Raw genomic sequence first — 27,726 nt, 5'->3', positions numbered from 1 at the left:
TTGCTGCCTCAGTGCAGGGCAGGAAACCTTTGTCAAAAGGAGGGGACAGCAGCTGGGAGGAGTGTCATATACTGGGCATGAGGATTGAGTCAGAGGGCCCTGTGGTCACCAGCACTGCCACCTGCAGATGTGCTTTGTGGGTTAAGCAGCAGAATTGTGGGGAGAAAAGCTTTTAGCTCTTTTTATGTCTTTTTTTTTTTTTGGGTATGTAGTGGGTTGCAGTGCTGTCCTGTGGTGGTACTGAATCTGTCTGAAGGCTGTAGTTAAGTATTATTTGCAGCTTCACAGCTCGTCTCTGTGGTTCAATCCATTGCTTTCTAGTTCTTGTATTAAGTGTAGTGCAAGTAGTGACTGTGGGGGAATTGCTGATGTGCTTGAATACATTATTATTACTGGTGTTTCCTTCACTGGCAAAGATGAAAGTGAATCCCTCTTCCACATATTACCTTTAACATACTTTTGTGAGGTTGCTCAAGCTCAGGTTAACTATTTTAGTAAATGTCTTTCAGCCAAACCTAAAAAAACCCCACCATTAATTGTGCTGGCTGATTCTGTCAGAGAAATATGAACCTGACATCTCCTTTGCTGGGTTACAGACTGCTGGCAGGCACGGGGGAAAAAAAATTCCCCATGTCCTCGCAGTTCCCTGCACAAGGCATGAATCAGCAGGACAAGCACACGTGGGTGGTGGTGCAGGAGTGATTACGCCTGGCTGCTGTGATCTGAACGGGCTCCTTCTCCTCTGTGGGGGACTGAGAGAGCAGAAAGGGAGCTTCAGAGTGTATTTGCACGCTTCTTTTTATTTTTTTTTTTCCCCCCATTTCTAAAATCCCTCCTCCAGGCATTGCCCATAATGCCAAACCTCCGTAGCAATTTCCGAAGCACTTCCTGACGCCGTGGAAATCTCCCTTGCCTGACGAAGCCAGGGTAAGGATAGAGGAGAGGGGAACTGCTCTTTTCTTCAACTGAGTGCAGAAGAAAAAGACCTGTTTGGATTTGAACCTGGACAAAATGATTGATTTTTTTCTTTTCCCCCCCCCCACCTCTGATGGTCACTGAAGGATTGGAATTCTGCTTCCCGGAGCTGTGTGATTTATTTAAATCATGAATTCGAAGCTGCCCTGCATTGCCTTTGTGTAAACTAGGTGTGAATTTAGCACTTTATTTTAAACAATGATCTTTGAAGCAGCCGCTCAGAAATTTCACTACTTCGTGTTAGTAAATAAATCACGGTTGAAGTTTTTCCTCAAAGCTGAGGTTTTCCTAAACCACGGATTTAATGGGCTGGAAGGAGCCAGTCCCTCAGGTGGGAAGCTGATGCCTGGGCTCTTTGTGCCACTCCAGTTTGCTCCACCAGCCCCACGGTTTGTTCTCCCCCTGTGGAGCTCCCGGGCTGTACTTCCAGCGGGGTCAAGGATCTCTCTGAACACTTTGAACACTCAGCAGCTGATGGGAGCTGCAGCTCTGGGGGTTCTGCTCAGATGCTGTTACACCAGTTTCTTGAAGTGCCTGATTTTCTTCTGGAATAGATTTGGATTTTCCATATACTTGCTTCCAGCTTGTTGTTTCACAGTTTCTTCTCCTGGCCACACAAGATGCTAAGGAATAACTCATTTTGGATCAAGAATCTCTAATACTGAGCATGTGATGAGCTGCTTCTGTCACTGAAAATGAAGAATTTTTACTAGAGTGAGAATTTTATTTAAAAAATGAGTCAACAGAAGTGCAGTTAATTTTTATTTATTTATTTATTTATTTGATTTGTAACCTGAATACCACATTACAGCATCGTTAATTTGGTGACTGGGCTCTCTAAGGGAGCGTGTGGGGGAATTACTGTGGGTTTGGAGGGCCAAGTCTGTTCTTGTCCAGTTTCAGATGCAGGTGAGTTGTTTATCCCTACATCCTGCTCTTGCTATTATCAGACAGCTCAAAAAAATCTGCACAGGTGGAGGAAATTATCGGGTTTGTTTTAGAAAAGTACAAAAGGCTACTCATGATGTTTCTTTCTTCACACAGTTTGTATCATTTTGGCATTCAAGCTATATGATATGCTTATTTGCCTACTGTGATTTTTTTTTAGCTGTCTTATTGCATTTGTTCAAAAGAAGGAATTCTTTAACTGTCTGTTCCCACTTGGATAGCTAAGGACCCTCTATCCTGCTCTTTTCTGAGGTTTGATTAGCAGAAGGGACATAGATTATGGTCCCCTGTGCTGCCATCACTCCAAACCCAACTTCAGTAGGACTTTCCAATATGTGTCTGTATATATGAATATATATTTTTAGGAATATACATACGTATCTGTATGTATGAACATACATTTTTTACATTTTTGATTGAATAAATCAGTTTCACTTGGTGGATATATTGTGTATATATATATAAGGTGAATACCTTTATTTCGTTTATACACCTCAAATTGGTGTCAGGTATTTGGTGTGTTGTAAGGGAAGCATTTGGAATTAAAATCTCTGTGGGTAGGCTGCTCAGGCCTGCTGTTGGATTGCAGGATACTTAATTTTTTTCCTCCATGTTGCAGTGCAGGTGCTGGAAACCACAGAATGTCCTGTAGATAAGTTGCAGCCTCTGAAAGGGCAATCAGTAAGTGAATTTGGAAGTGTGTTGGGCAGTGGGAATCACTGCCTGACTCCCAACTGCATCCCTGCAGACTCGTTGGGGTGTGGCAGGTCTATTTATCACCCCATCATCAGCAAAGGGCTCCAGGGCAGGTCTGTAGAGGTGGGTGTTGCACAGCTCGGGGAGCTCTTCCCCAGCAGCCTCCAAGTCAGTGGAGCAACCAGCACATGTCCAGTTTTTACTGCACTGCCAGAGTGTTGTGCTGCTTGTGCCTCTGAAGGTGTTTGTGCAGAAATGGTGTGCTTTCGTGGGCATTTATGGGGATAATTAATTTTAATTTCCCTGGATCTTAACGACATAAACCAGTGTGCTCTTGTGCTGCCCCAGTCCAGGCTGCTGGCCTGATCTGTGTCCATCTGTTGGGATTTGTCAGCATTCACCCACCCTGAGAAATGACAGGGAATGACAGTCCACGAGCTTTTAGTTCTGCTGCTCAGGCCCTGCTGGCAGGATGCAGGTGTCCTGTGAGTCGTTGGGTAGCACAATAATTGAGAGGGGATTGCACTGTCTTGTCCTGGCTCTTGTGAATAATGACACTGATAACATGTGGCTGTGACTGAGTCATGCCCTGGCACCGTGATGGGAAGTTGGTAGGCACCAGGAGGCCATTCATTTCCCAAACTGTTGTGAGAGGAGAAGGAGGAGGAAATATGTTGGCTCCTGTTCCAAAGAGGTAGCTTGTCATTTGAGTGAACAGAGGAATTAGGTGCTTGTTTGTTACTCAGCTGTTATTGAGAGGTAATTTCTGTAAATCTTTCTTTGTGCCATTTACTCTGTATCAGAGAGGTGCCTGTTTCCTGGTGATCAGAGAAAAATCTCCAAAATATTATGAGGAGGGAGGAAATGCCAGCGCAGATTTTTTTGAATAGGGAATGTGTCATGTAGATGTTTTATTGTGCTGTGGTTTTAGCTTTAGCTGCTGTTTGTCCGTGTTCTCGCTCATGTTTTTGTTCAGGATTCAAAAAGGATTGTGGTGATACTATATATGCTTTTTTAGAAAAGGAGAAGGTGTGGCACCAAGTGGGGAAGCAATGCAAGGCCCCATTCAGAAGTGGAGTGCACCCTGTGGATCTTAGTCCTGTGCTCTTTAATGTGGGCTGTGTAATATGGGTAGAGAGATTCTTAATGCAGCTTGATGTGGACAGTGTGCTGAATTGTGACTTACTAACATAAACAGTTCTTTTGTTCCCAAGATCTTGTCTGATAAATGACAAGAAGGAAAACATCTAAGGCTTTTAAAGCTGTTTGGTACCAGAGCATGAAGCTCTTTGGGCTAGAGCTACCCTTAAAAGATGTTGTGCTTGCGCCCTTACTGCGCCCTTTGTGTGAGCTGGGAACCAGATCTGGGAATTGTTCATTTTGTCTGGGTTGGTTTTGTCACTGGAAATGTTTGTTTCTCCATCCCACAAATGCTGCTGCTTGCACAAATGAATGGGTGACCCAGAAGTGGGAATGACGAAGGGATTTGCTTCCTTTGGTGGAGGTGTCAGTGCCTGCCCGTGCAGTGCTTGCTGTGTTCCTCAAAGTTGAATTCACACCTCCTTCCACTTGTCCAACAGAAGAAATGCTACATTCCTGCATTCCTGTGCTCTTTTTCTATGTTAACACAAATATTTCTCTTCCAGGGCTTTCACTAGCTATTGAGAACCATGTCTGACAACGGAGAACTGGAAGACAAGCCACCAGCTCCTCCTGTCCGGATGAGCAGTGTCATCTTCAGTTCAGGGGGCAAAGATCCTTTGGCCGCCAACCACAGCTTGAAACCCCTGCCCTCTGTCCCAGAAGAGAGAAAACCTAGGTCGAAAATCATCTCCATATTCTATAGCAATGAAAAAGGTAAGATGCCTCTCTTTCCCAAGGTATCCCTTTGCTCTCCTTGGAAGTTTTGGTAGTCCTTTAGACATCTGAGTCCAGCCTGTCCAAACATAGGGGACTGGAAAACCACCACCTATTGCTTCTCCTGTTTGCTGCCCAGTTTGAAGAAATGCACTTCCAAACAACCCTGATCTGTGTCTGGCATTCCTGGGGATCATGTCACTTAAATGCAGATTTCTGGTTTAAACTGAGCATCCAGCTGGTTTGGAAGTTATTTCATGTTGATGATCATTCATGTGGCACCTTGAGGAGGAAAAAAGATAGTAAAGAAATAGTGGTGAAAGTACAGTGTGCATGTGGGAGAGAAATTACATCCTTTTACCTGTGGAAATTCACTGTTAGGATTGATTACTCGTGGGGGAAAACCTGAGTTGCTGTAATCAGGATTATTTCTGGGAAAAATTTTGCTATAATGAAACTAGACTGTGGTTGTGTTTCTGTCCTCTTTTCTGTATATACAGCACTGGAGTCTCATCCTGTCTCTCCAGGATGTCTGTACCCATGTACAACAGAAAGGTGCATAGATAGAAATATCTTCTAGCATCTGGGTGGTAAAACTGCACAGGCAGTTAAACCTGACCTGAAGCAGCTCAGGGACTTAAGCCTGACCTGTATCTGCTAAGCATTTTATTAATCTACTAGTTAACATTTTTCTGGTCACTATTAATATGACCCTGCTGCTCTTAGTTCTTTCTAGTTGTTCTTTTGTCTCCCTGTGCCTTGCTGCTGGTGTGCTGTAGAGGTGCAGGGCTGATTTGGTCATGCCAACAAAGGTTTGGTTGTTTCAAGAGGTTTTGCTGCTCTGGTTGTTTATTCTCATGGCTGAGTGTTCTCCCCAGGACTGGTTTTCACTCTTGCTCAGCTGTGTGAGCAGTCCCTTTGCAGCCATGCCTCACCCTGGAGATAAAACCTGGAGGGCAGGCTTCCCTCTCATTCCAAAGTCTGGCTTTCCACTCTCAACAGTAGGTGTGTATTCCTTTAGGGAGGATGGAAGGATTTTTGGCCAGTGTAGCTTTGGGAAGCAGCATAGTTACTTCACAAGTTCACTTATAGTGAATTAGCCGCCCATGGCTGGGTTGCAGGAGTAGCAGTGGTCTTTTTACTGACATGGGTGAGCCTGAAGGAGGTGAGTCTGTAAGCAGAAAGTGAGAAGCTACTACAGGTTGGTGGCAGCACCCCAAGAGAGACTCCAGACCTCTGAGGGTGGTGAATTTGGGTGCTGAAGGTGGCAAATCTGGGTGCTGTCAGCTCGGGGTAGTGGCACGTGCCTGGAGCAGGTTCTGGCTTAGCCCTTCAATCCTGCAGAAACTGGTGTTTTACTATTAAATTGTTGGTCGTGGGAGGAAATGCCTGGAATTTGTCATGGTGAGTGCTGCAAGGAAATCTTGCAGGGGAATCAGACCTGCCCATCTTCAGGCAAGAATGGTTTAGGAGCTGGGATGGCACTTGTCATGTTGCATTGGTGGTTCGTCAGAGCATTCGAGCCCTTTTTACAGACAGAGTTATAGTAAAGTAGAACATAAACCCCATGTGAAGGAAGGTTTTGCTTGCTCTGAATTAGTAAGACAAATGAATTATGAATACAAGTGGGTACAGTACAGCTGGAGAGCTTTGTGACATTCTGTAGCACCTTTTCTTCTCCACGGATGTTTTCTCTTTCCATCTTGATGGTGGTTTTGTTGGTTGCTGAAATGTCTGGGGAGGTGGTTGAGGAATTATCTAAAATTGTATTGGCTCATCTGACATTGCTTTGGAGTCCTATTAAGTTTATTCAGACCACTCTAAATGCTGGTGTGTACCAAACTTAGGGAAATTTATCTGCATGCTTGCTTAGAATGTGTGTCTATCTACTGATACTTAGTGTTGCAAATTAAAATGGAAGGAGTAATTTCTGCTGAGAAAAATACATTTTAAGAAAAATCGTGTCTCTTGGTGTTTTCTTGATGTCAAAAATTCATTCAGATAATGTACTTCTGAAAAAAAAAAAAAGGCAGATTTTCCTGTTAGTCGAGATAATGTGGTTAGGAAAAATGAAAATTGAATTACCTAACTGGAAGAAACTATCTGAAAGGTGTAGTTTTTTTAATTTGGAAGAAACTTGTCTATTGGATGACCCACAACAAGGCTAATGCAAACATCCAAAGAAAGGATTTTGGCCCTCAAGTCTGCAAAACTGGCTGTCAAATGTAAGCAGAACAGAAGTGGACACAGTGTCTTTCTGGCACTAACACAATAGTCAGATGGTAGTTGTTTTGTTCATTAGCATGGCTGGGATGCACCCTCCCCAGAAATGCTCAGTTAAATCCTTTTTTTTCTTGACATTCAGCTGCTGGGAAGCTTTATAGAAATATTAGCCTCGTGCTTGGATTTAAAAAATACACTGGGACTAGATGCAAAATAATCTGTCAGCCTGGGATAGAAATTTTGCCATGGGGAAAAATTTCTCCAGCTGGTACAAAAGTTAACAAATCACTACAAAAATGGTAAATTCTCCTTTTCAGAAAATGAAGGGATGCCCTTGCTGTTATCCAGGAATGTTGTTTGGCTTTGTCTGAAAATCTCTGTCCATATGATTTTGCAAGGTTCTCCCTCTTGGGAGGTTTCTGTAGCTGAGGAGGGGATGTGCTTTGGGGGACTCCCTGCAGGTGATGAGATGTAGCAATTACACAGTTTCTGCCCCAAGTCTGAGCTCGTTCTGTGCTGAAATAATCATAAGAGTTTGAAGGGATTATTTAATCACCTCGTCACGGAGGGTTTGTTCCCCCTGGTTCCATTGTTTAGGATAAATGAAGCGATAGTCATCTTCTTACTAGAGTACTTAATCACCATGAATTTCCTTGCCTTGACTTCTGAAGTCAAAGGAACCTCTGTGTGGTTTTGGAAAGCTTTAAAATAGTCCCCTAAAAGAAGAAATGTTTGAGCAGAACGTGTTAAAGGAGGTGCTGAGGGCACCACCCAGGGTCATGCATGTGGCGCGCTCAGGGCAGATTTCGGTGTGGTTTCAGCTGGAGCTCAGTAACTACAGATGTTCACCTGGAGTCAGCTGCCTGCTACCACCAGCTGTTGGGAAACAACTGTGATTCTTGCCTTGTGCATGGAATTTGGCTGGTGGGAAGCCAGGGATGTGTGAAGTGCCCAGGGTGATGCCTTTGCTGCGAGTGCCTGTGGCTTCATTTGGGGAAGAGTCCAGTTGTGTTTGAGTTGAGTTGTATTTTTGAGGCACCTCCTTAATCACACAGCGTTTCTCCAGCTCACTAAATCCTTCCAAAGGACCTGTGTGTCTTCTCCTCCCGGGAACAGGGGGATTATGCTGCTGTCCCTGCAGGTCCAAGGGGCAAAGTCTTGGCATTTCTCCCACGACCAACAATTTAATAGTAAAACACCAGTTTCTGCAGGATTGAAGGGCTAAGCCAGAACCTGCTCCAGGCACGTGCCACTACCCCGAGCTGACAGCACCCAGATTTGCCACCTTCAGCACCCAAATTCACCACCCTCAGAGGTCTGGAACCTCTCTTGGGGTGCTGCCACCAACCTGTAGTAGCTTCCAGCTTACAGACTTATTTCTTTCAGGCCCACCCGTGTCAATAAAAGACCACCACTTCCTGCTTTCACTTACTGTTTGAGACAAGCGTTGCCCTTCACTAAAGGGATTCCCTTTGCAATCCAGAGCTGTTCCAGACCCAGCCAGAGGCTGGGAAGCAGTGTGGCCTCCCCGTGGCCTTGTTCTCAGAGCTCGAGGATGTCCTGCCAGCACATGACTCACCGGGCTTGCCTCTGGCAGGAGCTGTTTGTTTGAAGTGCTGCTCTGCTCCACTGTTCCTGTGGGCAGAGGAATGACTTTTAGTCTCCTTGCCTTGCCTACTGATGGGATCTGTGTGTTTTTGGAAGGAGGGGGTTTATTTACACAGCGCATGCTGGATGGGTTGAGCACCAGCTCCTGTTCCCTACATGTCAAGTGTTCCTGAACAGGAACCTTCCTAAGGAATATAACTTTTTAAAATATATTTTCCCCCCTCTTGCTTTCACACAACTGCAAGAAATTGGGAAGAAATAGGGAGGAAATGGTGCTTTCCTCAGCTTTCACAGCAGCAGTTTCTCCTGTCCCGTGACCGAAGGCTGTTAATGAGAACGTCTGACAGCCCGTTTGCTTTTTGGCTCTGCCCTGTGCAGCCATATTAAAGATATCCTGTTTATAGCAGCCGTGTCTTTCCACGGCATTGTTCAGCTGGAGGCAGCCCACATGGCTTTTCATTTGGGAGCATTGTCCTCGCTGCCTGTCCTTCCCTTCCCGCCAGCGTGAGGGGATTTCAGGCGGATTCCTGGCTCTGAGCGGCACCGTCTCTGCTTGCTGCGGGGTGTTGAAGAGGGTGCTGGTTTACCTGCTCTTTCTGTACTGAAACAACAGGATTTTTAAGGTGAATTTAAAAACAAAGCAGAAAAATAAAAAAAAAATTTAAACACCCCCTCAACCCTCTCCCAAAACCCCCCAGACAAACAAACGAACAAACAAAAACCCAAAGCCCCAGGCTTTAGAAAACATCTTATAAATTTAATTGGATCTGGGTTGGATTGTGCGCATGGTCTTTCTAATTATCTGTTCCTGCTCCTGGTACTTGGTATGCTTTTTTTTCACCTTTTAATTTAAATTAGGTAATTGCTCTGAGGCTATAAACTCTTATCTTCATCACAGGAAGTCCTATTTTGCATTAATTAACTTGAATTGAAGCAGTGAGGCAACTGAGTTTTAGGTGTCTTTAGGGTGAACTTGAGGTTGAACTGAAGTTGTCTTCACTGCTTTTCTTAATCCATATTAAAATGTCCTTTTTTGCATTGTAAACACTTAAAAAGTTCAGATTTCATGTGCTCAACAGAGCACTCTGGTGCTCTTAATCACTTATTTTCTTGCTGCCGTAATATAAATTATTTGAATGGAACAAGGTATTGATTCTTAGAATCACAGGATGGTTTGGGACAGAAGGGACCTAAAGACCACCCAGTCCCACCCCCTGCCATGGGCAGGGACACCTTCCACTAGCCCAGGTTGCTCCAAGCCCTGTCCAACCTGGCCTTGGACACTTCCAGGGATGCAGGGACAGCCACAGCTTCTCTGGGCAACCTGTGCCAGGACCTCCCCACCCTCCCAGGGAAGAGTTTCTTCCTGACATCGAGATCTTTGAATGTCTTTTTCAGGAAGCAAGAAGAAAGAAAAGGAGCGGCCAGAAATCTCCCCACCGTCGGATTTTGAACACACCATCCATGTTGGCTTTGATGCTGTCACTGGAGAGTTCACAGTGAGTATTCCTGCCTTGGGGTGCCTTGGAAGACACTCGTGGTCAGTGCTGTAGTGAAGCCAAGGCAGTGCTTTAGGTTAAAGTGCAAGTTAGTCTCTATTTATATCAAAGAACTAATTTTCCTGTGTGTTTGTACAGCACACAGAGTTATGATGCCGTGACCTGTTAGTGCTTCTCCAGTGTCAGTGTCACATCTGGTCCTTTGTGTCACAGCAGGAAAACCCTCCCTGACAAACCTCCTTCACTTTACTGTTGTTAGTGGGTAACAGTGGTTCTGCTGAGTGGTGTTGTGTCCCCATTCCTCACATCTGGCTCAATATAGCTGGAAGAGGTGCTGTTGTGTTGGCACCATGGTTTGTGTTGCCACCTGTGGCTCCCCATTAAGCACATGTTGCTCATGTGCTTAAGGCTGTGCTTGTTATGCTTTTTATAGAGGGAAGAAGTTTGTTTTGCTCTTTAAAAATCTTTAAAACACTAGAACACTTAAAATCCCCTGTTTTTTCAGGGAATGCCAGAACAATGGGCTCGGTTGCTTCAGACCTCAAATATCACCAAGCTAGAACAGAAGAAGAACCCCCAGGCAGTACTGGATGTGCTGAAATTCTATGACTCCAAAGACACAGCAAAACAGAAATATCTGAGTTTTTCTGCTCCAGGTGAGAGCCAAGTGTGTGCAAGACATATTGGAGTTGGGTATTTGGAGCACAGTCTTCCTCTCAGAATAATAAATCAGGTTCAAATGCTGATTCAGTGAGGAACAAATACTTGAAGGTGGATTTAAAACTTACTGGAAACTGGCGTTGTCCAGTTAATTTCCTGTTTTAAGTGGAGAGTTGGAAGAAAGAACTGGATAATTCACAATAGCAGCCAAAATGAACTTGAAGGGGCTGTGTTTCTGAAGCTGGAGCTCTGAGAGTGGTATGAACTGGTTTCATGCTGGAACCCTTTCTCCTCACAGTTGTCTGTGAGCTTGATGTCACCAGCTGGTGACATCAAAGATGCAAAATAATTTGTGACTCCCAGATTGGGAGCCAGTTGGGAGGGCTGAGAGAAGGATTGTCCTGCAAACAGGTACAGTTGTGCCTACTTTTCTTCCAAATTATTTGTAGCTTAGGCTGTGTAATACTTTCATTCTTTGCTCTATAAAGTTCACTTTGTGTTATTTTTTTCTGATGATTTTATGTATTCTGCTGTTTGTCCTATTTAGAAAAAGATGGTTTCCCTTCAGGAATGCCAACGGTGAGTGTGTTTATTATTATTTGGATATCCTTAGGTGCATACTAATTCAGGTCTTCTGTATTTGTTATATCCTGAATTTCGAAATATTAAACTGTATGACGTTTAAAAGTATAAAAATGAGGATATTCTTTGTGGAATAAAAACATAAATTGTGGGGGTCAGCAGGGCATATTTTCACAGGAGTGACAGTATTTGAGTCTCATAAAATGTAATAACTTAGGGATAGGTTGATTGGTTTGTTATTTTCTTTTGACATCCGTAAGAATTCTTTTATCTTAATGTGAAAAAAAAAATCAAGTCTTTAATACTGTGGGGGAGACACATTTGTTTATTTATTTATTTTTTTTAATGTTGGTAAAAATGTAGACCAATGCCAAAGGTTCAGAACCATCAACAACTGTGGCAGATGAGGATGAGGATGATGAAGAAGCTCCTCCTCCTGTGATTGCTCCACGGCCAGATCACACAAAATCGGTGAGCAGCTGGAAAACTTGACAGTGCAGAATTCTGGGATTCTTTGTATTGCAGGACTTCTACATCTGTTCTCTAGAAAAGTGTTTTATTTGTGAAATGAGCTGTTGTAAGATTTTTGGGAAGAGTTCTGTTTTTTTTAATTTGCCAAGAAAATACCTAATTTCTGGATGTCAGTTGGACCAGAAATCCTGAAGTAAGTGGAATCACAGAATCATTTAGGTTGAAAAAGACCTCTGAGATCACTGAGATTTGGTGATCTCTTGGTTAGCTTGTGTTGAAGGTATCCAGTTAAGCTTATCCTTCAACCCAGTGTGTGAGGAGGAGGCTTTTTAGTCCTAAAAATCTATGGGTAGTTTCTGTAACTTGGCCCAACCCAGTGGCACAAGTGTAGTGTGTTTGATTTTCTTCATGTGATTTGGTGGCAGTGTGACAGCCTCACCAAATACACTATCTGGACCCAAACCAATTCAGATTCAAGACTTGAAAGCTTATTTCACTCACAAAGCCCTCAGCAGCCCATGAACAGTTAAATGCTTCAGTTGTTCATTAAGTTATAGTGTAGCCCTGAACTACCCACCCTGGTAGTAACATCCCAGGGATCCCACTTACTCCAGCTCCTTCCTTTGGCTGTGGTAGCTGTACATTTTGCCTCTTTGTTGCCCACTTTTTCTCCCTCCAGGAGTGCAAATGTGAATTGTGTTTATTTGTCAACTGGCACTGCTTTATAATTGCCCACTCTTGGGATGTAGACATATAAAAAATGTGAGAGCTGGATATTTCTAGAGTAGCTGTGCATGTCTGAACAGCTCAGGAGGAAATTAAATAAATCTCCAAGAAATTAAATCTTTTTAAAAAAACTCAAATTGGGGGCAAGTGGGAAATTTTTTAGAATCTCATGCTTCTTTTCATGGCAAGCATGAGTCTTTTTCCTTTAGATCTTAATCTCACTATTAATCAGTGATTACTTCTCTGTTAACTAGCATGGGTTATAAAGAATAAGCAGGTAAAAAACTCATGAAACATCTGTCCTTGGAAGTTGGGGTTAACTTCCTGGCATCCACTCTGTTCAGGAGGTGCCTTTCAGAGGTCAGTACTGTTGCCAGGGGACTTCAGTGTTTCTCAGGTCTAATTTCTGCCTCCTGCCTGTTACAAAATGGTGCCTAGGGATCTTTTCAGTGCTGTGATTGTTTTCAGCTGAAGGTCAGTGATTGCAAAGCCCATGCTCAGGTCCATGGTCTCCTTCACAGATTTATACCCGCTCTGTGATTGACCCCATCCCTGCCCCAGCTGGTGACTCCTGTGCTGACAGCGCCACGAAATCGGGGGATAAGCAGAAAAAGAAGACCAAAATGTCAGATGAAGACATCATGGAAAAACTACGTAGGTGATTTTATTTCAGATGAACAAAGGCTTTAGGACTGGGAGAGGAATATTAAATTTTTGCCCTCGTCCTTATTTCTGTGTAAGAGTTGTGTGGATACCACGCTCGGCTGGTTTTGTGTCAGGAGCTGAGAAAAACGTACTCAGAGGTTATGCTGATTTATAATCTTCAGAGCCCTGTTGGGTAGAAAAATATTATACAACAGCTTTTTTTGTTGTTTTTTTTTTTTAATCAGAGTTCAGTTGTGATAATGTGATCTGCATGTATGTTACAGCCATAATAACACAAAGTAGTTTCTGCTGGGGCTTGTTCCATAACCACCTTGAAGATAATTTTTCAGCGTATTAATGTTCCTGTGCAGCTTTGGCTGTTTGTGCATCAGCTTTGCTCTTTGAACTTGGACATATCTTGGCCAGGCCAGCCCTGCTGAAGGGGGACAGTGGGATTGGATTGACTCTTCTGTTGTTTTTTCTTTTAGGCACTATTGTAAGCATAGGAGATCCCAAGAAAAAATATACCAGATATGAAAAAATCGGGCAGGGGTAAGTGTTCCCCCCAACTTTTATTCCCAGTGGGCCAGTGTTGGCAGCACTGTGCTGTTCTCTGTCTCATACTGTCGTGTACCCACCTCTTTCTGTGCAGGCAGAAATGTTGGCTGCATTCAGCAGTGATGAATCACAGAATCCCAGAATAGTTTGGGTTGAAAAGGAACTTAAAGCTCCCCTCATTACACCCTCCTGCCATGGGCAGGGGCACCTTCCACTATCCCAGGTTGCTCCAAGCCCTGTCCAACCTGGCCTTGGACACTTCCAGGGATCCAGGGACAGCCACAGCTTCTCTGGGCAACAAGCTGTATAGTAAATAAACAGTGAAGGCTTTACACAGTGGTGGAAATTTTGAATTGAAAGCTGAAACAATTTTGTGTTTGTGATTTGGCTGTTGACTTGTGTGTTTGTTACAAAGAGATGCAACTTGCTGTAACATTTTCCTTTCTCTTCACAGGGCTTCAGGTACAGTTTTCACAGCTATTGATGTGGCAACAGGGCAGGAGGTAAGATTCCTGCGTTCGTTTTCTCTCAAAATATCCTTCTGGAGGTGGCCAGAATTTCCTTCAGTGCCTCCCATATCTGCTATCAGCTCTCAGAAGGATGTTTGTCATAGTCAATTGTAACAGTGTGTGCCTTGTTCTATAGTAATCAGATGGTGAAAGCTTGAAAATAGAGTTCTGTCTTTCCAGTGAAAAGCAGAGGGAGTGAGGTGTTCCAGGAATGAGTTTGGAAAACGGTTTATCCTTCAAGAACTGCAGGCCTTGGTGTCTTGTGTTTTCAGAAGTAAATGTTTGTTTAGGCTTTGCACACATGTTCTCTAGTCCCGACTCAGTAAAAGTGATGGTTGTTTCTGTCTCCGTGGAAACAGCTTGTCCCCTGTGATTCCCTGTTGTAGTTAAAACATCTTCTCCACATCCTACTCTTTGCTTTTACCCCCTGGTTTCTCCAGACTCACTTAGTGAAATTGGTGACATCAGCAATACTCTGCATGTTTGTCATCAAGTGGCCATCTCTGGTTTCTGTGACTCAAATTTTAGGATTTATTTGCTTCTACTTAACTTTAGATTTCCTTACTTTTCTTTTAATGTTTCTATTTAAATTCTTTCCTTAATTTTCCTTTAAATAAGTATTTAAATACCATTTAAATACCATTTCTTAGGTCACTGGTAAGTAATTGCCCTTTCAGCAGTAATCACATTTACCAGTCTTGCAGTGGAGCACCACATCTTGATAAAACATGAGCCTGTCTATCATCTCTTAATTTGTGTCTCTTAACTTGCTCTCTACTTCATGTCCTCTTACTGGCTGCAGAGTGAGTTTAGAGCCCAGAGGGGTTGTGGAGTATCTGCTCCTTCAGGTCTCCATTCCAAACTCACTTACACGAGACCCTCAGCAACCTGCTCCACCTCCACTCTTAGTTATTGTATCATTCTGTGCCACAGAATGACAAGAATCTCTTCCTTTAATGCCCCTGGCAATATAATAATGATAATTTCTACAAGATTACATTGGTTCTTGTGTTTGGTTTTGGTCTCATGGGTAGGTTGTTTTGTAGACCTCCAAACTACCTCCACAAAGTGTAGCTGACAGAGCTGGGACAGTTCTTCTCCATTTTAAACTCTGGAATACTTGTCCTGGTTAGCTTATTTCCTGGGCAAGATAGGCCTTTATCTCCCCTTTTCTCTCTGGGACAGTTCATTGATTTAATTGCTTTGAGAGGAATTCCTTCTGCCTCCCAGCATTCCTTATACCCAAACACCAATCTGGTCAGAATATAGAACAACAAATTGCCTCATCTTGCATTAGAAGGCTCAGACTTTCTCTCTGAGTTGCTACAAGATTCTCTGCTGCTTCAGGCCTGTTGATAGGAAATTGGGCGAGTCTTTTTATCTCCTGCATGCTCCCTTTTCTGTCTGTTCTGGCCTCAGTTACTGTTTGTGGATTCTTTCAGCTGCAAGAGGATGCTGTTGGCCACGGCTGCAAGTTGTGTGCTCATCAGGCTGCATTCTATTAAGTTGTGTGCTAATAAATAAATAACTTGCCAGCTGCAAGCTGTGATAAACAACTTTAATCCTGTTACAGAATTCCTTCTGACTTTTCACTGTATTGAGTGAAAGCTTCTAATGGTTTCAGTGATTGCTGTTTTATTTTGCCCTGTTCAGGTGGCTATTAAACAGATCAACCTTCAGAAACAGCCCAAGAAGGAGCTGATTATTAACGAGATCTTGGTAATGAAGGAGCTAAAGAACCCCAACATAGTCAACTTCTTGGACAGGTAAATGCATCCAGCTGGTGATTCCTTCACCCCTGAGGGTTTCAAGAAGTTATACCCTACACAGACCTGGACTTCCTGTACCTGAGGGTCTTGGAAGCAAATGAGTCTGTATTTAGGCTTGGTCACCCTGATGGCACATGGACATGCTTTTGGTTTTCTCTTTGTAGTTACCTCGTAGGAGATGAGTTGTTTGTGGTGATGGAATATCTGGCTGGGGGCTCCCTAACAGATGTGGTCACAGAAACATGTATGGATGAGGCACAGATTGCTGCTGTCTGCAGAGAGGTGAGTGTTGGACTTGCTGGGTAGAGGGATGAAGGTGCACTCTATTCCCATAACTTTTATGGAATGCTAAGGTTAGGACTAATTGCAACAATTGCTGTTGGAGCCATTGAGTTAAGAATGAATGATACCGTGAGTAGAAATCAATATTAAAGTTACAGAAAATAACAAAATTGGGTTAACTGAGAAAATTGAGGTGGTTGCAAGTTATAATAACACAAAAGAGCTGTGGCAGGTTTTGATCTGAGTGTTTGGGAAACTTAGGGAAGGGAGCAAATAAAGTCTTTGGGTTTGGTACTTGTGTTGCCTCATCCTGCTGACAGTGTTAACAGAAAGATATGAATAATGTGGACTGAAGTTCAGGGAGGAGCAATGGAGAAGTTTAGCAGCTGCAAGGAATGGCTTTTTAAACTTCAACTAACAAAGAACATTCAAAGGCACCAAAAGAAAAAGTCTTGAGTATTCATGTATGGGTAATGTAGAAAAAAAAAAAGAGAAGGAAAAAACCTGAAAGCTTCCAAGTGTTTTCCAGAAGGAAGAAGGGGAACTGTGTTTGCTCCCAGTGTGAAAGTGGATCTGCTGAGACAGGAGTACTCTAAGAAACATGTACTAAAACAAAGATGAACTGGATGCAGATTATCTATTTTCCCTCTTAGTCATTCTCACAGTGTGTGAAATCTGTAGTTCTGTGCCAGTTAAGCTTCCTTGAGGGATTTCTCAGGAAAACAATTCTCCAGAAGATTGTAGTTGGAATAATTGTAAGGCTGCTGGAAGATTTCAAATGAAAGAGTTAAAAGCAGCTGATATCACACCTTATCAGTGGTTTCTGCCCTGAGTCAGTGCCAGCATCCAGCTCAGGCTTGATTTATTACAGCAGAAGGAGAATTGTGTTATCTGCTGTGCAGGAGAGACCAGGGCTTTTAAAAAGCCCATCTGACTCCATCAGCATGACGTCTGCTTTTGTGCCTCACCCAGAGGGAGGGCAGGGAGAGCAAACTTGTGCAGGGACATGCATGGACAGGTAATGGTTTCCTGAGGAACCAGAGCTGGAAGCAGAGAACCCAAAGTAACTCTTTCTTGTAACAGTAATGAACTTTTCTGAGGAAGAAGTCAAATATTGAAGTATTGTACCTCATCAAAACTCTGCTGCCCACTTTATTTTGCAAATCAGTGTCAATTTGCTAAAGCAAACAAAGATACACAAAACTCACTGGGGACATCCGTGCCAAGCAGCAAATGGCAAATGTTCTGCTTGTATTGAAAGAAAGATCTGACTTTTTTCTTTTGCCTTTTATTCTCAAATAACAAAAGTAAATTTCATTATGGTTTTGGGCAGAAACTTAGTGGGAAAGGTTTTAATCCGAAAACAATGCAAAACCAGTATTAGTGAATTTCAGAATGAAGATGTTTTACAGATTTCACTGTAGAAATTGTGTGGATGCTGGGAATGAATCCTCACCAATTCCCCTTGGTGAGACCTCAACCTAAAAAGCTCTCACTTAATCCTTTATGGTTCCTCTGTAGAATCTGTGGGATGTACCAGAATTAGCATCTGGGATTTCTGAGAGCATCTTGAGTGGTGAGGAGTTTTACATATGCATTTGTTAAGATAGAGAAACTGTCTGTGGTTAAATGATTTTTGTCTTCCTGAAATCTGGAGAGTATTTTTTAGCCCAAGAGCTTCCTCTGCTGGTTATTTGCAATAATACCTGTTACATTTTTGCACTCAGAGCTGGCTGAGGGTGTAAACATTGCCTTGAATTTGTGTTCACATATACCAGGCGTGTTTCCATGTGCTGAATGATGGGTTTTTTCTCTCCTATCCAGTGCTTGCAAGCACTTGAGTTCCTCCATGCCAACCAGGTCATCCACAGAGACATTAAGAGTGACAATGTGCTCTTGGGAATGGATGGATCAGTTAAATTAAGTGAGTAGCTGACAATTGTTTTAATGCTCTGCTTCTTCTTTCCAGTGATCTCTGACTCAGTGTGTAAATCAGTAGAAGGAGAGTTGACAGGGAAACTTGAGGTGGATTTTTATTGACTGTGAGGAATAGAAATTCATTCTGTGTTACAAAATGTGTAACAGGCAGCAGGTACTGAAATTCTGAGGGCCCTCAGACTCGGGCTGTGAACGTGTTAGCCCGGAAGGATGTTGAAGCAAACCTGCGGCCACATGAATACGTTGGTGAATATGAAGTAACTGGTGCTATAGAGTGAAGCAAAATGGGAATGACTGCAAGAGAAAAGTTGCAGCAAACTGCAGTAGCTTTGTTAGGATGTTATGGCTTGATTTTAGTGCTTTGCCCCACTCATTAGAAGGCCACCAACGAGAAAACTGTGCTTTATTGATCATTTATATTGCAGTCTAGTCTTACCCTGTGCCTTTTCTTGGGCTGGAAGTGTAACAGCCTTTCATTAATATAATCACAGCAAAAGAAACTTCTTGCTTTTCAGGCAACTGTTGTGCATGCATGGACTTGTGTACGTGGTATGTGTAAATAAAAATGATGTGAAACCACTTGTAGCTGTCAGGACTGTTCAGAAAGTGGTGCATTATTTGAATTTTTGGTATGCAGGAATGTGTAAAACATATAGCAACTGAAGAGTTAAGGTAAAAAAAGGTGTAAAGTAAAAAGTGTTTTTACAGTTGGGCAGGAATTTGAAGTGCCATGAAAATGTCATAACAGTATTCCTTATTCTAGATGGTTTTCAGTTTCATTTTGTTTATGAGATGGAGTGTGAAGGAAGATTATGAGCAACATGATTTGCTTACCAGCATCTTTGGATGCACTGCTCGCTTGCATAGAGGGGGTTATTTGTTTTAAGGGTGTGATGTGTTTGTGCACAAGCTGTGGATTCAGAGGCTGAAGAGAAGTGAACACTTACAGCAGAGGATGTGGCTGAGAAGAAGTAGCCAGAGAAGGATCAAAATTGCACAAAAGAGGTGTCAAAGCAAAGCAGAGTGGCCAAAGGACAGGGTTGGCAGCCTGAATCAAGAAGCATCACCCCAGGAGACTGGGGGAGGATGAGGAGGAAGGAGACACAGGAGAAGACAGGAGTCAGCTGTAAAAATGCCCTGTGTGAAGGGGAGGTGTTGTAGTCAGTGCTGAGACAAGCTCTTCTGAGGCTGTGTGACTGTAGAGCTCCTAGCAGTTGTTAAGGGTTGGAGGGTGGAAGAAGTTGCACATTCTTTTTAAGCTCTTCCCCTTCTCTGAGGGAGTCTGGTGACAGGACAACTGTCACCACTGTACAGCTGCACACACCTACACACAGGACTGCTGGGGGAAACTGGGTTCCTGCCTGTCTTTTCTCTCTGTGCTGGTGGTGTGGTGCTGAAGGCCTCGCTGGGAGGTCAGGAGGCACAAACTGCTGCTGTTTCTCTGGGGTGGTCACTGAAATGGGCTGTGCTGTGAGTCGAGTGTGACACCTTGATAAGGCCAAAAACTGCAGGAGAAACTTGGTGACTCCTGTAGGTTTGATTTTATTTTTTGTTTGTTTGGTTGGTTTTGTTTGTTTTGTTTTTGGTTTTTTGTTTTGTGTGGGGTTGTTTGGTTTGGTTTTAAGGCAGCATTTTGGCTATCAGGGTGGGGATAGTTCTTTGTTAAATTGTCTTCTTGGTACAACTTGGCACTTCCATGACTGTGGCTCTTTTGTTAGCACTGCTTGGCATAACACTTTCAAAATTTAAATTTCTCTCTTTCTCTCCCTCCCTCTCCTTCTCTCTCTCTCTCTAACTTAGTGTCAATGATAAGGTAATATCTGTCTCCTGCCTTAACTGTGTTCTTATTGATGCTTTACATGCCTGGGAAGTGGGAGTGCTGCAGCTGGATAGAGTAACATGATGGAACGTGCATTGCTGCTGCACCTGAAGGCTGTAGGAATAGGTGACTTTTCTCGTTTTCTTGAGTGTGGTTGTTCTCTTTGGTAGTTACCTTGTGGAAAGGTTTGTTTGTCCAGGTTCCTCCTGCTGAGTGGGGTAGCACTGCACTTACCTGAAGCCTTGTTTCCGTGTCCCTGTCAGCTGTAGTACCTGTCTAGATGGCCAGATTGCTGTGAAATGTTCAACTCAGTAGCTGCACAAGTACCATCTGTTTAGAAGGGCAGAAGCCATGGATTGTGGATTCATTTCTTCTGGTTCAGGCTGTATAACACACCAAGTGCAGAACACTTGCCTCCTGTGTTCTGCTTGATTGCTTATTTTGGCTGCTACCAGTCTAGAATTACTGAAGGAAGGACTGGGCAAAATACCATTCTTCTGCAGGGTAATTCTTCTTTCTAGGGGACAAAAAGTCTTGTCTTCAGTCCACAGAATTCTGCCCTGCTTAAACACCTTCAGGTTTTGTATCTTATCTTGCACGTTGGCTTATTTAATATGGAGAATGTGGAGGGGGGGCAGAAGAAACCCCCCTAAACCCCTCTCAATGAAATATATGTGTAGCAATAGAAAAGTCTTCTAGGAAACCCACTCCTGGGGGTGCACCAGTTTAACCTCTTCATCCTTCTGTTGTCCTGCAGCCGACTTTGGTTTCTGTGCTCAGATCACCCCTGAGCAGAGCAAGCGCAGCACCATGGTGGGAACTCCGTACTGGATGGCTCCAGAGGTGGTCACACGGAAAGCATATGGCCCCAAAGTGGATATCTGGTCTCTGGGCATCATGGCTATTGAGATGGTGGAAGGAGAACCCCCGTACCTCAATGAAAACCCCCTGAGGGTAAGAAGCCTCGGGGCTGGAACTGCTTGTGGGTGTTCACTGTATCAAATTGGTCATTAATTGTGTCTACAATAAAAGAAATGAAAAAGCCAAGAAGCTTCAGCAGTGCAAGAGAAGTTCTCCAAGGGAAGACACTTGTCTTGAATTTGCAGTCATCCCTACCCTGACTCCCCATCCCTGGAAGTGTCCAAGGCCAGGCTGGATGGGGCTTGAACCAACCTGGTCTAGTGGAAGGTGTGCCCATGGCACGAGGGTGGAACCAGATAGTCTTTAATGTCCTTCCAACCCGAACCAGTTCCCTAAACTATCACAGAATCTTGAGGTCAAAATACAGTGTTTCAGTTACAGGCAGGTAAATCCTCTAAATGGAAGATTTTGACCTCAAGATTCTGTGATAGTTTAGGGAAAGTAAATCCATCAGGTTATGAAAAGTGTTGCTCTGTCACAATCTGATATTTTCTTTGCTAAAATAAGTATCTGTTGCCAAAAGATTTTGAATATTATTTTGCTACTAGCAAGAATAAGTCGTGACTGCCTATAACTGTGGCATTTTTACAGCTTAAATCTCATAAGTTTGAGAAGTAGGCAGCCGAGCCCTTTCTCAACTAAGGGCTTGCCACTAGACAGGACATTTTGGCATCTTTTAAAGATTTGTTTTTGTTATACACTATTTTTCATTTTACAGGCTTTATATTTGATAGCAACTAATGGCACACCAGAACTCCAGAACCCCGAGAAACTGTCCCCAATATTCCGGGATTTCTTGAACCGATGTTTGGAGATGGATGTAGAGAAAAGAGGATCAGCCAAAGAATTGCTACAGGTGAGACTCAGCTTCTCCTCACAGTGTGAAGTGCAGAAGCCACGAGTAATGTCAGCCTGTGATAAACCACATGTCACACTGGCACCCTTTTTGTGTGTGTGTGTGTTTTCTTCTGAGAACTGTAGTGAGAACAGTTGGTAGGAACAACAGTCATCAGAGATTTGTAATGCACTCTAAAGTCGTTCCATCACAGTCTGTGCCTTCACTCTGCCACTGCCAAAGCATCCAGCAATTTATGAACTCCCTTCAGGAGCTGGCCCCTGATAGCATTTGCATTGCTTTTCATGTCTTCACTTGCAAATATCCTCCTCAGAGCTCTTTAAAAGAACTGTTTATCTGCTAGTCTGAAGTCAGTGTTCAAGCCCTGAAAAGAAAAGCTGCTGTTTTCCCCAGGGTTCTGCCTTACCAGCTGAGCAGCTGGAGCTCATTGCACCTGCCATTGTGCCACCATTTCTCCTTGTAGTTTGGATTTAAATGCCTCCTGGAGAAAAGCTGGCTTGTAAAATGAGATCTTCTCACAGGCTTAAACACCTTCAGGTTTTTTCCTGTGTGAAGGAGTGATAGAATCACTGATGGCCATTCCTGGGGAGAACAAGGAGTAGCTCTGAGCCTGGAAGCCAGATGATGCGGAGGCTTTCCCAGTAAAGCCAGCTGCTGCTCCTTGTCTTTCTCTGATTATTCCATGTTCACATCTTTGCTGTTTTGCTCATTGTGAGTGCAGCTTCAATACTCACCTTTTCCAAAAGTGGTGAGCTATTCCAGGAGAAACCCCATTGGGTGAGGCAGTATGATCCCAGCCAGCTTGGGATCACCTTTTCCCTATAAACCTCAGGAGAAACGCGTGGAAAAGTTAGCAGTTAAAGTGAAGAATCATTCCTGCCCAGCTCCACACAAACATGAATCCTGCTGAAAAGTAACCCTTTGCTGACCTTTTAAACCGTGTCTTTCACTGATTTCCAGTGTTTCTCTCTTCCTGGCAGCATCCCTTCTTGAAACTGGCCAAACCTCTGTCCAGCTTGACGCCACTGATCTTGGCAGCCAAAGAAGCAATGAAGAGTAACCGCTAACATCCTGCCACAGCCTTCCTCCTTTTTTTGTTTGTTTGTATTTTACAAATCTTTATAATATATGAAATTGTTACACTTCAGTGGGGAGGGAAGGGATTTTGGTGGGGGGGGAGGAGGGTGGGAAACGTCTACAGAAGGGAAGAAACTCTCATCCAGAAGACACCCAAAATACATTGTGGCGACTCTAGCGATCCCGGCCTGGGGTCCAGAAGGAATTGAGGACTGAATTACTGGCCTTTAGCTGTGTTTTATCCTGATTTTTTTTTTTTTTTTCCCCAGACAGCCCAGAAATGCCACTTACTGTGCCCGGGGCGTTAAGGGTTTTTAACGACTTCGCTGTAACAGCTCCTGTTCGTTGTACCCTCTGGGTACTTTCAATACTTGAATGACAGGTTCAAGCTTTCAGAGAGCAGTACTAATTTTACCTGCTGATCTCTTTGACTCTCCTCTTCCTCCCCTCTACCTGTTGGCTTCTAAATCCCTCTGGTAAAGCTCCCCCATGACGAGATTCACGGCAGGTGTGGCGAATGTGAAGGTACATCTTGCCCCTCATTTCTTTTACGGACAAGCTGTTGCTGCACTGTAGAATTGACAACTTGGCTACTTAGGGAGTCGTAATGCATGGAGATGTTTTTCACTTTCTAAGATGAATAAGGAGAGGGGGGGAGGAGAAGTGTTCAGCTTTTTCTTATGCCTGTGCTCTGTGGACTTTTTTTTAATCAAAAACGTGGGCTCTTTGTAGAACCGTAATGATCGGTCAAGTCTTTTGATGTGGGTTATGGATATGTAGGTTGGGGTCAGATACTTTATTTATGATCAAATGATCAGTTCTAGTCAGGGCAAGAAAAAATTCCAGCTGTCTTCCTTGTGTGCTCTTTTTTCCCTGTTAGACTTGCTGGCCAGAAGCTTAAGGGTTAACGTGCTTGGTGCGGTGGGTGGTTTAAAAACATGTATCTGTGCTCTGACTTGGGCTTTGGAAGTTATGCTGGTGCCTTTGACTTTTTTATTTTACATTTCCCTTTTTTGTATCAAATACATTTTTGTATATGTTGTAATTTTTTCCCCCAAGCGAATAATGCATCAACCTATGGAGTTGTCAGAGTTTAAGTATTAGAGCTATTTTTTCCAGTTTTGTATGTGCTCCATTTGTACTAACGAAACCAGAAGAACAAGTAACCAGATCTGAGGACACTGAAGATACAGGATTTTTAAACTATGATCCAAACAGAAGATGATGAACACCTGGAGATGCCAAAGCACTGTTCTGAGGTGGAAGCTGAGGGGAGGACAGTGCTGAGGGGACGTGTCACATTGATCCTTCTCACTAAAGACGTTGTGCCAGCCAGGACGGCTGCAGTGAACCCTTCAATGCAAGAAAAAGTGCCTCCTTTTGAAGGACAGTGAGAACCAGAGTGGTTGAGTTCTTGGGGTGCTGCCAGGGGCGAGTGTAGCAGAGCCTGTGCCCCTGGCTCCTTTGAGTGCTACAGTCTATGCATTTCAACCTCCCCGAGTGTTTGAGGAAGAGCCAACTGTAGTAACAATGTGCCAAATAAGTCTGTGAAAGAACAACCATGCCTTTAGTGGGATTTTATTGCATTCCCAGTGGGGCAGGGCCTGGGACAGACAGAGTTATGGTTGGGTATGGACAGAGGACCCTGAATAAAAACCTTTTTGCACACTTTTCCAAACATTGCTGGCAGGGGATAGAAGTCATATTCAGAGAATATCAGTATCTGTATAGAGATAATGACATTTTGAGGACTGGTAGCCAAGGTATGACAAAACCAACTTCCAGCTGAGAGCAGCCAGCCAGGACAGTGGAGGCTGTTTGGGTGATGATGGAGGGGAGCAGGGCTGGGGTCTCACAGCATCTGCTGGGACTCAGGAGCTCCTGGGGATTGTGTGGTGCCAGCAGAGTGCCTTGCTGGGCAGGTTCAGCTTGTGTCCTGCTCCTGTGTGGTAGTTAAAATCCATGTTGGGTGAAATATCTTAACTGTTCCATCACAGGGATAGATCCCTCTAGCTGTGAGTGTAAGAATATGGCTTTAAATTTTAAATTCAAGGAGGTGTCTCATTCCAGCCAAGGAAATCCAGATGCATTTCCCAGGGGAAAAAAAATTATTGGGAGCCAGGGACACTGTAATCACCCCAGGTTGAGTGTATCTGGCTCCCTGGTCAAATGGAGCAGCGAGGAGGCTTGGCTGAGGAAAAAACATGTTGTACCAATGGTTCCCTCTTTGTCCGTTGCTGGCAATGGACTTGGTAAAACTCCTTGTGCCAGACTTAAACTGGGAGCTTTTCTTTCTTTCCTCTTTTTTTTTTTTTTTTAAATGACACAATCTATATAAATTTAGCTTTTCTTTTTTTAATAGAAAGAGAACAAGAAATCGTAAGTAATTTTAACTTATTAGTTCACTTTTATCGATGAAAGAGAATGGTTTGAAATATATGTTACAAAAATTCGTTCAATTTAGTCCATTTTGGAGATGATTTCTGAAGTTTCAGCCACCTTAGCACACAAAACTTGGCCCAATCCCAAAGTTCCCAAATGGTGTGTGTGACCTGGGAAGGTGTTTAGCTCTGAGGCTGAGAAGTGTCAGCATCTCCCTCTCCCCATGCAGCACGGTTGGTATGTGGTGAGGTCTCTCTTGGGGATCAGAGGTGGAGCTGGCAGGAGAGGAGAGCCAGGAGAAGGTTTTTGTGCTGTGCTTTGGTGTCTTGGTGGGTCGGGCATCGCTTTTCCAGCGGTGTCACCTGGATGTGTGTGCCAGGTTAAAACTGCAAGCCGTGGTTTTTCCCCTGGTGGGAGTAGGTTGGAGTCCTTAAGGCTTGGTGCAGGGCTGGGCAGCTCTGCTTTGTCTGTCACTGGGGCAGGTGGAGACCAGCCAGAGCTTGAGGAGGTGATGGGAAGGGACAGATTGCATCCCAATGTGGGCATTCCCATGCCTCTCTCCTGGGTGCCCACATGAGATCCTGAGTCAGGATCAAATGTGCACATGATCCGTCTGAAGTGTCCTGTGTGGTCAGTGGGGCAGCTTTTGGCTGAGATGCAGTGTGCAGGGGATGTGAGACTCCTGGGACTTTCTTGTGATCATAGAATAAACCAGATTTCTCTTTAAAAACAACCATGGGAATGTGCACTTTGCCCTAATGAGACTAATTGGAGCTTCCCCCCGGCTCTCCGTGCAGGGAGGTGCGAGGGTTTGGCTAAAGCAGATGGGTCCCATTGTCAGAGGGGCTGGGGAGGGACAAGGAAGCGGTTAAGGGTCTCTCCAGCTGGAATTGAGTCAATAAATCTCTCTGGTCTGTTTTTCCCTCTGTTCCTTACGCTGTCGATGGAAATGGAAGTAGGTGCAAGCTTTCTTTTTATTTTTTTAACTGTCTTCAGATGTTAATGTTGCCTTTTTGTGTAATTTAATCCCATTATGTTATTTAATTGTTACTGCAATATTAACTACTGTATTTGTTGACTTTGTTTAATAACTGTTCTTTCAGGGCTAGAAATAAACTTTTAAAAAACATTTGGGGTTTTTCCCCCCCTTTCCCTGTCATGAATTTATACCTTCAAAGACAAGAGTAGCTGAAAGAGTTCATGTGTTGGTGTCTTACTGAGATTAACAGAATGTATTTGTAATTAGGCTTTAATGGTAGTGGATATAATTTCATGCTATACCAGCCTGTTTCTTTTAAAATGTTGTTACTCATCAGTGTCTGTACCTGCCTTGGGGTCACCACAAACTCTCCTTCCTGCCATGCAGTGCTAGGGAACGGCTGTGCCCCCCACAGAAAGCTCTGGATTGCTTATGGGAGGAGAGCAGCTCTGGAACACCCTTTACACCCATTGTGGAAGAGAGAATCCCTCATTTCCTTGTGAAGGGAGCAAGGCAGAGGCCAGCCTGGTTTTCACAGCCACATTTTCCACCATCTGCTTGCCATGAGCAGGGTGGGACTGACGGGCCAGTGAACTGCAGTCGTGGCAGTTCCGTAGCTATTCCGAACGAGCTGCTTTGTTGGAGATCATCCATGTCCTGCACATAAACATTACAGCATGGGAGGCACAGGCACTGAGCTGTCCTGGTGCCTGCTGGGAAGATGTGGCTCCTGGATTTGCACTGTCTCCGCTGATCAGCGTTTGACCATCAGAAGGAGGACGTGGAGTGTCCACAGCTCTCTGAGGACTTGGGATGACATCCTTGGTGCCTCTTGGCCTCCATGGCTGCAGGGAGTCACTCTTGCTTTCCAGTGAACCTACAAAAATGGTGTGGGGTCTAGGCCTGCCAGTCCAGCTAAAGCCAAGGACACCTAATGATTTACTTCAGGGTTGAGTCCGGTTTGTTTGATTCCAGATGAAGTTTCCTGTCTCAGTTGTGAATGTCAAAGACTCGCCGTGTCCTGTGTTTCCCATGTGTTATTGGGAAATGGGCTCTTCCCCTTTCTTGCTCATACCACTGACAAAGGGAAATGAAGAAACCACTTGTCTCCAGCAGCTGTTTCACCCAGCCACAAGAATGTTGGTTTGCACAGTTGTTCTCCTCAGGTTCATCAGTTTTTGGAGCTTCTTTGTCTTTATATATAGTTGACCCTTTATGCATTTAAACTGATGTTTCTCTAACACTGCCTTAAAGTGATTTGGCATTTAATTTATGGGGGAAGAAGTGAACAGGAGGAGGGAGAAGGTGCTTGGTGGAACTCAGTATTATCTGTATTTTGGTGTTTGAGCTGCTTGAAGAGATGGGTTTGGGCTGATGGTGGTTTGCACAGCTCAAAGTTGCATGTCCCTGATAAATCTTTGTCAGTCTTGTGTGAACTTGGTCATCCCTTACAAGTACTTGCCTGAGACTAAACTCCATGTTTGGGGATCAGTTTATTCAAGGTTGAGTATTTCAAACAATGTTCTTGAAGAGAGTCAGTTTGGGGTCAGCAGTTTCTCCCTTTCAGGGCTGCTGTTTGGTTGCAGTGAGTGTACTGCAGAGCTGAGCCACACACTGGTTAAAAACAGGATGGCTGAAAACTGTGGATCTTCCTTTCACTGGCATTTTCCCAGTGGTACCTGAAGAACATGGTTGGGTGCAGTGCAGTTCCTGTGGCTCCTGTGCTGGAGCACAGCAGTGTCTGCA

General features: G+C 43.9%; 1 protein-coding gene across 3 annotated transcripts in view; it reads left to right on the top strand.

Annotated features, from left to right (window-relative positions):
- PAK2 (p21 (RAC1) activated kinase 2) overlaps positions 1–26,120 on the top strand; it is a 42,851-nt gene extending 16,731 nt beyond the window's left edge. For 2 of the 3 annotated variants that reach the window (XM_051782448.1, XM_051782450.1), the window contains exons 2-15: positions 4,266–4,476; positions 9,706–9,806; positions 10,312–10,462; positions 11,014–11,045; positions 11,412–11,519; positions 12,767–12,899; positions 13,379–13,442; positions 13,903–13,951; positions 15,611–15,723; positions 15,891–16,008; positions 17,833–17,932; positions 20,523–20,719; positions 21,405–21,542; positions 22,523–26,120. In XM_051782448.1, coding sequence (XP_051638408.1) covers positions 4,290–4,476; positions 9,706–9,806; positions 10,312–10,462; positions 11,014–11,045; positions 11,412–11,519; positions 12,767–12,899; positions 13,379–13,442; positions 13,903–13,951; positions 15,611–15,723; positions 15,891–16,008; positions 17,833–17,932; positions 20,523–20,719; positions 21,405–21,542; positions 22,523–22,609 — 1,578 coding nt within the window. In that variant the 5' untranslated portion in view covers positions 4,266–4,289 and the 3' untranslated portion in view covers positions 22,610–26,120. The remainder of the gene's footprint in view (positions 1–4,265; positions 4,477–9,705; positions 9,807–10,311; positions 10,463–11,013; positions 11,046–11,411; positions 11,520–12,766; positions 12,900–13,378; positions 13,443–13,902; positions 13,952–15,610; positions 15,724–15,890; positions 16,009–17,832; positions 17,933–20,522; positions 20,720–21,404; positions 21,543–22,522) is intronic. The other variant, XM_051782449.1, reaches the window with a different exon arrangement.
- Positions 26,121–27,726: the final 1,606 nt, after the last annotated feature.

Source organism: Manacus candei, unplaced genomic scaffold (assembly GCF_025592945.1).
Source record: "Manacus candei isolate 608988 ecotype Guabito, Panama unplaced genomic scaffold, ASM2559294v1 h1tg000015l, whole genome shotgun sequence".
Lineage (NCBI taxonomy): Eukaryota > Metazoa > Chordata > Aves > Passeriformes > Pipridae > Manacus > Manacus candei.
This window is presented reverse-complemented; position numbering and strand designations above follow the sequence as displayed.